Source organism: Bidens hawaiensis, unplaced genomic scaffold (genome assembly GCF_021521415.1).
Source record: "Bidens hawaiensis isolate Kalapana, Puna unplaced genomic scaffold, B.hawaiensis_p1.1 tig00001721_1, whole genome shotgun sequence".
Taxonomy (NCBI): domain Eukaryota; kingdom Viridiplantae; phylum Streptophyta; class Magnoliopsida; order Asterales; family Asteraceae; genus Bidens; species Bidens hawaiensis.
Window position 1 is genome coordinate 3,054,367 of NW_027491098.1, and position 10,110 is coordinate 3,064,476.

At 34.5% G+C, this 10,110-nt stretch overlaps 1 protein-coding gene and 1 non-coding gene across 2 annotated transcripts; both read left to right on the plus strand.

Annotated features, from left to right (window-relative positions):
* The first annotated feature begins 720 nt into the window (after positions 1–720).
* LOC143596763 (U6 spliceosomal RNA) lies at positions 721–823 on the plus strand. The gene has a single exon (XR_013146776.1). It is a non-coding gene; the product is annotated as a U6 spliceosomal RNA (small nuclear RNA).
* A 3,915-nt stretch (positions 824–4,738) lies between these two features.
* LOC143596703 (uncharacterized) lies at positions 4,739–5,272 on the plus strand. Its single transcript, XM_077075415.1, has one exon. The coding sequence runs from the start codon at positions 4,739–4,741 to the stop codon at positions 5,270–5,272; it is 534 nt and encodes a 177-aa protein (XP_076931530.1).
* The last annotated feature ends 4,838 nt before the right edge of the window (positions 5,273–10,110 follow it).

Below are 10,110 nucleotides of genomic sequence, written 5' to 3' on the forward strand. Positions count from 1 at the left end.
GGTTGGTTCTGTTGGTGCGTTAGCTGGCTTGCCCGTTCCAAGTTGTGAGTTGGGTCATGTGGCTTGAGCGAAAGCTTGGGTCATGTGGTTCCTATAGTAGGGGGCACCGTGAAAGGCTGGTCTCACAGAGCATCAAAAACTCCTCGCTCATGACAGTGGGAGGATAACAAGTCAGGGCTCCATCGGGATCGCATAACCGCCTGGAGTGTTCCAAACGGACAACCATCTTTTTGATCTAATTTTTTTATATAGATCTTGATTAAACTAACATTTGACTGTCTGTCTGCAAGCTGTTTTCCAGACCACTAAAACACATTGATGAAATAGTCAAATGCTTACTGCTCTGCCATGTACCTAAAATGAATTCGTGACTTTATGGTATAATCAATCAATTTTGTTGAGAAACAATATCCTACTAACCTGCTGGAAGATAAACTATGAAGTCAGAGTTATAAATTTATTGTTGTGATAAAATAACATACTCAAAAAAATATTCTTACAGCTTCAGTGTATCCTTCTATTCTCCTTTTTTTTCCGGCGGTTAGAAGAAGCTGGCATCATTTCATTTGATTGCATAATCATCCGTACATGTTGATCACTTGGAAATCTGGTTCTTTGATTAAAAGAGTGAATCAAATTCTTGTTGGTTGGGTTCGTCCCACATCGACTCAGAGATGAAACTAGAGCTACTTGAAATAGTGGAGACTGGTGAGGTTTATTGTCCCTTTCGGGATGTCTGAAAAAATTGGTATGATATAGAGAAGATTAGCATGGCCCATGTGCAAGGATGACACGCACAAATTGAGAAATGGTCCATATTTTTTTAAAATCCTTTCGCATATTTTCAATCTTTATTTTTTACTTCAGTTTGTGGCATTTATAATCAAATGAAATTTGTGAGCTTTTAAGCTGTTTTAGAATCATGATGCTTTCGTGCCCGTGCATGATTTCATGCTCAGACTCTCTTTAAAATTGATGATATTTGGTTGTGCTTGAACTAGAGTTTTAACCTAAATTGATATATTGATATGTTTTTATCAAGTAAACTTTAACCTGTTATAGAGTTTTTGAGGCAATCATGAGGGATCTTATATGTTTACTAGCCACAGTAATCTCAAATATTGATCTTTTTGTTACCAAGAAATTAGTAGCATAAATGATATCATGCTATAGTTTTGATCTTTAGACTAATTTGTATAATATTTAGTTTTCTGATTGACTAATCATGTACAATGCATTAATTATGTGGAATCTATGTGTCTGCCTAAGTTCATAGTTTATGACTAGGAATTTTAGAGCCTCGTGCTCGTTTTTTTAAAAAGTGGGATTAGTATCCAAAAATTAGATGAATTTTAACATAAATCATAAAGAATTTGATTGTGAAACATCAAACAATCAAGAAATAACCGAAGTAATAAACTTTAGAGAAAATGAAAACGGTTTTACTTCAGATTATATGATTAATTTTAATCAACTAGAAAAAATTAACAAGCTTAAATTCAAGCTTGACACAAAAACGGTTTTTAATCAACCTAATCACTTACAGAGTTTAGTCTCAAGGGCTTTCTTTAGAAAAAATAAGATTTTCTACTGCTTCAATACTAAAGAACTTTCAGTAGATATAAAAGATGCCTCAGGAGAAGTATATTTACCTCTTCTAACTAAAGGAGAAATAGCAAAAAGACTTTTGACTATGAAACCTGAGTTAAGAAGAACCATGAACATGGTGCATATAGGAGCTGTAAAAATTCTTCTAAAAACACAATTTAGAGATGAAATTAATTTTCCTATAAAAATGGCTCTAGTTGACAATAAAATTGTTAACAGACAAGATGCTCTTTTAGGAGCAGTACAAGGAAATTTAGCATATGGAAAATTTATGTTTACTATATATCCTAAATTTTCCTTGCATCGAGATTCAAAATGTAAGGCCCCGTTACCGGTAGCCCTACTTTGGTGTTGGATTTACTCATAAACACAGTTCTTAATATCAGAGTTAATTAAAAACCTTGCGCGGAAAATAAAACATTCATAAACATTTCATAACAATCCAAAACTTGTCTTAAACAAACAACTTGTCTTTCAAAAATTAGGTAATTAAAACATAACACGTCTTGAGTCTTCCGATGCCAGCCTCTTATTCAATGCCACATGTCCCCTCAAGCGAGCTGCCTCATTCTACTCACCTGCGCGCATACTAAATGTCAGCTACGCTGAGTGAGTTCTAGTTAATCACATAACACTCAATATATCCATAACTACGTACTTTCATACTTTCGTTTATAACATACTTACTTACCTTCGCACTTTCTTTCTTTCATATACTTACCTTACGTTTTAGAGAGCATTACGCCCTATAACCTTCGCATATATTATTAGGGTATCCAACCCTTTAACCTTCGCAGAATTTGAAAGAGTCTGCAACCCTTTAACCTTCGCATATATTATTAGGGTATGCAACCCTTTATCCTTCGCATATATTATTAGGGTATGCAACCCTTTAACCTTACCCTATCTTACCTTTCATTACCATATCCGTGCAATTAATACCATACACAACATAATCGTACATACTCCCTTATTCACATACACATTTCATACATAATATACTATACTTACCTTAACAATACGTGCAATACCCGAAGGTCGTTCACGTACGGTCAAGCATACATACTTAACTATCACAATTGTCAATAAGACATACACTTACCATTTAAGGTAAGTGTATTAACATTCACATCGAGTATGCAAACAGCCCCGAAAACATAACAAGGAAATGGGGCTAGAAACTCACCTGTATACGGTTACGTTCACCGTTAATGGTAATCCCTTTCTTCAGTTGTGCACGACTAACTGTATAATAATTACACGTATCAATTAACTATCACTACTCATATCCTCTTTCTAGTCTTAGTTATTACCCACAACGAACGGGGTTCGGGGGCAGCGCCCCTGGCAGCGGGGTTCTAGGGGCGGCAGCCTCTAGAAGGGTCCAAGGGGCAGAGCCCCTGGCTGGGGTCGAGCTGCCATGTCAGCTTGGAAAAATTTTGTTTTCATTAATTGCCTTAACACATTTTTCATTAGGATTTTAATTCATTTCTCAGCGAACTTAACTTTTAGCGAACTTAATATTAGGCGAATTTAACATTAGCGAACTTGTATTAGGCGAAGTTCACAGCTTGGCGAACTTATAACTAGCGAAGTTCACATCTTGGCGAACTTAGTATCTGGCGAACTTGACTATCGGCGAACTTGACCTTTAGACGAACTTATCTTCAAGCGAACTTAACTTGGCGAAGTTGGTTTGTAAGCGAAGTTTAGCTACAGCGAACTTATGCAGCGAAGTTATACAGTAAGCGAAGTTCGTGGTCTGCTGCTCACTGGTTCGCTTCTTCGCACATTTCACAACTTCGATACTCATTTTATGATTTGGCCTTAGTCCTAAACGTTCCCTTGACCATTTGCGGTCCAATCTTGACCCGTTTATAACATAAAGCACGAACCTTTGAGGCAGGAGGCCGTAGGGAACAAATTGGTTGGGTTGGTCACTTGAAAAATTTAAAAGTTTCTCTTAGCTGGATAAGAAGAAGAGGCAGGAGGCCGTAGGGAACAAATTTGTTGGGTTGGTCACTTGAAAAATTTAAAAGATTCTCTTAGCTGGATAAGAAGAAGAGGTATGATTTATTTTATGATTGTTAATTTACTTCAAAAGCATTTATTATAATCTCTCCTTAAGCATTTTTACAAAAAATTGATTTCTCAAAACAAAACTCGATTAATCTTTATCGAAACTAAATGATTTCTCATTGGAAACCTAATAAACCTAAGAAAATAAATAAAGACTTCACGTCTTTCATGAATCTAAAGACATATACACATGTCTTACAAAAATTAATAAACAAAGAATTGTTAAGAATTGTTAAACAACTTTTCAATTAAAAAATTTAGCCATGTCTCTTACAAAGACAATATCAATAAACGAGTTGTCAGATAACTTTCATGCATTTGAAGACTTTTTTATGTCTTTCATAGATAAAGAATTCAATAAACAAAACATGTTGAATATAAAACCCATTTTCCAAAAATGGTTTACAAACATTTATAAATTGCTTAACGGCTTAACAAACATTCATAAATTGCTTAACGACATAATAGACATTTATAAATTGCTTGACGGCATAACAGACTTTCCGCATTTATAAATTGCTTAACGGCATAACAGACTTTCCGCATTCTGGTATCAGAGCCTCGAGCTCGTTTTTTAAAAAAGTGGGATTAGTATCTAAAAATTAGATGAATTTTAACATAAATCATAAAGAAACTGATTGTGAAACATCAAACAAATAAGAAATAACCGAAGTAATAAACTTTAGAGAAAATGAAAACGGTTTTACTTCAGATTATATGATTAATTTTAATCAACTAGAAAAAGTTAACAAGCTTAAATTCAAGCTTGACACAAAAACGGTTTTTAATCAACCTAGATTACCTACAGAGTTTAGTCTCAAGAGCTTTCTCTAGAAAAAATAAGATTTTCTACTGCTTCAATACTGAAGAACTTTCAGTAGATGTAAAATATACTTCCGGAGAAGTATATCTACCGCTTCTAACTAAAGGAGAAATAGCAAAAAGACTTTTGACTATGAAACATGAGTTAAGAAGAACCATGAACATGGTGAATATAGGAGCTGTAAACAAAAAAGAACAATTTAGAGATGGAATTATTTTTCCTATAAAAATGGCTCTAGTTGACAATAGAATTGTTAACAGACAAGATGCTCTTTTAGGAGCAGTACAAGGAAATTTAGCATATGGAAAATTTATGTTTACTATATATCCTGAATTTGCCTTGCATCGAGATTCAAAAGATTTCGATAAAACATTAAGTTTCATACATCAGTGTGAAAGAACCGACCTTATGGAACCGGGTAATAAAGTATTTACGATTAATTATTTAATTTCGTATGCTTTAACAAATAGTACTCATTCAATTGAGTATAAAGAGAAAGAGTGTATAACCATCGAAGATATATTCTCAGAAATTGGAACTGTCGAAGGAAGTAAATTTTCTGAACCTTCACAGTTACAAGAAGATTGGGCAATTAATATTGTTCGTAATAAACAACCTCTAGTGTCCCGACCTAGACACAGTTTTACTGGAAACCCTTTAAGAATAGGAGAATCCAGTTTTACTGAATCACAATTAATAAGATCTATGTCTGAAAAGGTTGACAGATATGGTGAAATTCTTAAGGAAATAACTGGGAAATGATATCGTCACAACCAATCCTTAAAAATTTAGAGTTTCTAAATGAAGAAATCATCTCAGAAGAAGCTTCAATACATATTCTTCTTATAAGAATAGTGCAAATTAGAGCAGGTATTATGACAAGTCATAAAACAAAAACTCTAAAAATAAAATCTTTGAAAGAAGAAATTTTGGCTATTAAAAAGAATATTAATAATCTCAAGGCTAGAAAAGCAATAATTTCTATAGCATGAGTCTAATAAAGATCGAAGAATCTATTAGAGAATTAATCAAAAAGGTAGAAGAATTAACTACCAACGAAGGTCTAGAAGCCATAGGGCAAAAATTATCAAAGATGTCTCAGACAAAATTGATAAAATTAAAGAAGAAACGCCAAAACCCGAAAAACATACAGAAAATACTTCTGAAGAGAAAAAGAGATTTCAAAAATACTCTTTTCCCAATTTTAATGTTGAAAACCCTTCATTAGGAAGTTCTAAAAGTCCAAATGCGTTGGAGTGGCCTTTTGGATCTACCTCAAAAGACTAATAAAAGTCAGATGAGAAATCCTAATCAAAAGATAAATCCATAAATTAGAACGAATTATTCTAATCTTCAAAATATCTTTCAAAAAATAAATGAGCTTCAAAATGACTTAAGCATCCATCCATGTGATAGGATTAAAAAACTAGATCTTTTGATGCAACAAAAACGAAATTTCGAAAGAGAAATACAAGATCTTCAAAATAATAAAGTTATTTTGTCTTGTAAATAAATGAGTTCTATCACACAAAGATTAGAACAAATCTTTGACGAACAGCTGGAAAATTATTCAGCCGAACAAATACAAGAACTTGTTCAACTCATGATCTTAAGCGATCAAGAGTGCGAATTTTTTTTTTTCTGAAAATAAAAAATTAATTGAAAAATATTTTCCAGAAAATAAAGAAAAAATCTTTGCTATAAAAGAACCCCAAACTGAAGAAGAAAATTCTTCGGAAGAAGAAGTTCCAAAATATAGGATGAATCAATCCTGCGCTGCTAGTAGTAGTAACCGCAAGCCATCCTACAGGAAAGAGAACACAAAATATGAATTCTCTATGCCCTATCATAAAGGGATACCTAATTCCGATAAAAATAATGGTAGGTCAACTGAAATTGGCACCATAAAAATTGATTGTATTTTTGATTTTAATCAAAGAAAAGAAACAATAGACAAATGGAATACTGAAATTAGTCTGATTATCCAGTCTAATCCAGAAGAATTTTCCAATGCCAAGGCCTTATTGTTACTAATAGAACATAAGTCCGCAAGAATAGTCCAAGATTTTATTAAAGGAACAACTTGGAATGAAGATTTACATGGGGATGATCTCTTTGATCAAATTATCAATGCCATGTATATGATGTTCTTAGGTCTTGATTTTCTTACAAATAAAGATCATGAGAACCAAAAATTGCTTGAAAAGGCAAGACAAATATTAACCCAATCACAACTTTGTGATATATGTCTTTTAGATGACTTTACTTGTCTTTTTGAACAAAACTTATATAAGCTAAGCACATGTGAATATCATTCTTGGATAGAAGTTTACCTAATGAAAATTCCTATTGTTGGCCAAAAAGCTAAAGAACGATGGAATAAAGAAAAGAACGACTTAACAAAGCACTCGCTAGGTTTTGCTACAAGAATTGTTAAAGAAGAAATTGCTGTTTACTGCGATTTTTCCAACAAGCAAAAACAGTTAAAAAGATTTAACAAAAATTGTTGTCATAAAATTACTGATACACCTCAATTATCTTTTGGGTGTGATGAGGATAAAAACAAATATTTCAAAAAGAAATATAAAAGAAAATACAAAACTAAAAGAAGGTTTTGGAAACCCAAGAAAAGAAAATTCATCCCTGAAAAATATTTTTCAAAAGAAAACCTAAGGTTTGTCCCCAAGGAAAAACAAATGTCGTTGCTGGATCTGCGCAGAAGAAGGGCATTATGCCAACGAATGTCGTAATAGACAAAAGTTTCCGGAAAAGGTAAAACTCTTTTCTGAAGCAGAAATTGAAGGTTATTATCCTTCCGAAAATATTTTTGATGACTATATGCAGGTTTATTCATTTGAAATAACGAATGATTCATCTTCAGACAGTAGCAACAGCTCAAACATTTAAGAGATGAATAAAAATAAAACTTTTAAAAGGGGGGAAGAAGACATAAATCCCATAAAATAAAAATTTTATAACAAAATTTTGGGAGGTTTTCTAGATATTCTTTCGACATTGAGCATCTCGAGGGAACCAAGAACGTGCTGGCTGACTGCCTGACACGAGACTTTCAATAAACGTGAAAACTATTCACACCTTTTTTCACCTATTTAAGGAGCTAAAAACCCCTTAAATTGGTATAAACAATTCTTTTCCATAAAAAGAAAAATCTCATGGAAGAACTCAAGGCATTACGCCTCAAAGAAAAAATTCTTCTTATAGAATTAAAGTCTATTCAAGAAAAAATAGCACTCTATGACGAAAGTCTAGAAACAACTGCTAATTCAGAGCAGGAATCCGAAAGGAGACAATCTGAATCTATTCCCTTTCAAACGGCAAAGGGTAAAGAAAACAAAAGTCCGTTTACTCCGGTTGCTTTGGAAAAAAGCAAAAGAAAAGTTAATGAAGAACTAAGATCTTCATCTAGTCCAGAAGCAAACGGCTCTGGTAAAGACAAATCAAATCCGTTGATGGCTGACAGTTTGCCAAAAACTGAAGAGGTCTCACAAAGACCAAGTTACTCTCAAATTACCCAAAGACCAGAAAATCCCAAAACAAGGTTTTATGTCATTTTTGACGGTGAGCATAGGGGGATATACGAAGATTAGTCAACAGTCAAAAGTTACGTAGATGGAAGCAGCCATCCATTCAAAAAATTTGGGACGTTAGCACAAGCCCAACAAGAAGCCACCCGCTATTCAGCAAATTTTGAAAAGAGGGAAATACCTTTGAAGGTAACAATTTTTCCTGAACCTTTAAAACTAGGAAAACAAGAAAGAACCGTTGAGTTCAGAAAAGGTTCACCATTTCTCTCAAAAACAAAATTTTCTGAGAAAAAAGAAGAAGAATCCTCAGAGATTGTATCTCTTGATGAATTTAGATCATTATGGTCTAAAGCGCGGTCCTTAAGTCAAGATGACTTTGAAACCGAGCACATTTACATAGAAGATAAAGCTACTAAAAGTTTAATTGTCTTTTGTCCAGGCGCAAGCCCAGAACTTATCTCCTCAGCATTCTTTGCTGGGTTAGCTAAGTATATTTACCCTTCCTGTAATTTACAAGAAATTAATTTAATGGCCGAAGGAATGAAGAAAGCTATCTGTTGGAACCTGTACCAATTCGTATCAATCTAATAACTATAACAAAATAGATATCAGATCTGTGGATAATCGATTAATACGTTTATATAGATCTAGCTCATAATTACCTTAGATTAAGTGTTGTATGTGTTTATATATTATCAGTAGTTTGTATAATGTTAGTTTGAAGATCGAGAGAGCGATTGGACTGGGATTCGATAATTAAACTCTCAAAAATTTTAATTAACAGTGAACAGTGTTCACTATATATAGAAGGAGGTCTGGTTCGCTAACATCCTTAGCGAACCAGACACTGCTTCGTTACATACATTAATTTAGACGAAACACCCCCTGATTCGTTAACATCCCCTAACGAATCAGGAGGGAATACACTTAATGTCTTAGTTCGCTAACATCCCCTAGTGAACTAGACTTTAAACCTAACGAACTAGATAATAATTTAACTAATTATTACATTAAATAATAATCAAAACGTTAACGATAATTACAAAGACTTAAGACGCAACACCGTGCACTAACAGACACCCCCTCGTCTTGAGCTCTTTGTCTTTAAATTATTTGAAGCGCTTGGACTGCCAGTCTCTACAACTATGAATTCCATGCTCATGGCACACACGAACAACTCGTTGGAACTGCATAGCCAGGTCATAGTCTTCTTGGCGCTCGAACAAAATCTGCTTTCTGTGGAGCACGTCATTGTCTGTCTCTGATAAATTAACCAACCACATCGGGTCGATTATCTTGATGAGCTCAGTCTTCAGTCCTCTGCCAAGAACAATGACGGCTCGCCAGTACGATTGTCATAGTACCATCGGTTGAATGAGAGATGCAACTGTTGGGGCATCGTCTTCACAGGAACCTGTTTTATCGTCTTTGGCGGATTTAGCTTCAGGACAAGTTTCCTCCAGCCAGTCCTCGGATCAATCTCGTCAATACGATTACGCCTTAGGACTTGGGGCTTGAAGAACTTGAAGCCGTGATTGACCTCGAACAGTAAGTGTTGGTGAAACCACTCAGCTGTTCGGTAACCCCCACGATTGATAAATGGACGTCTCGCGAGGGTACGAACATCCCACCGCGGCAAAGTAAGAACATCCATTATCGTCTCGTAATACTGAATCCCCTTCTCCCATTTTATTATACATACTTTAAGCTCAGAATCATACAACCAGGAGACAATGTCACCATGTACCTTGGAAACAGTCTTGAAGGAGGTCACTTGATTTGCTTTGACCCATGCAGCAGCAGTGTCTTTCCGTTCTCGTCAACATATCGATACACACTAATAATTTTACCCACTTTTTGATGTTTAAACCATCGTGAAATATCATCATCCGTTATAACTTCAAGTGAGTGAACTGTCCGCTTACACTTCAAGATCTTTTCCAACTCATCCTCAGTTTCTTTAAACGTCTGCTCATCGAATACTGGAGCACCTTGATCAACATTAGTGTGTTGAAACAAGTCAGGGTACTCCTCAGCAGTGACGTCTTCCATCTC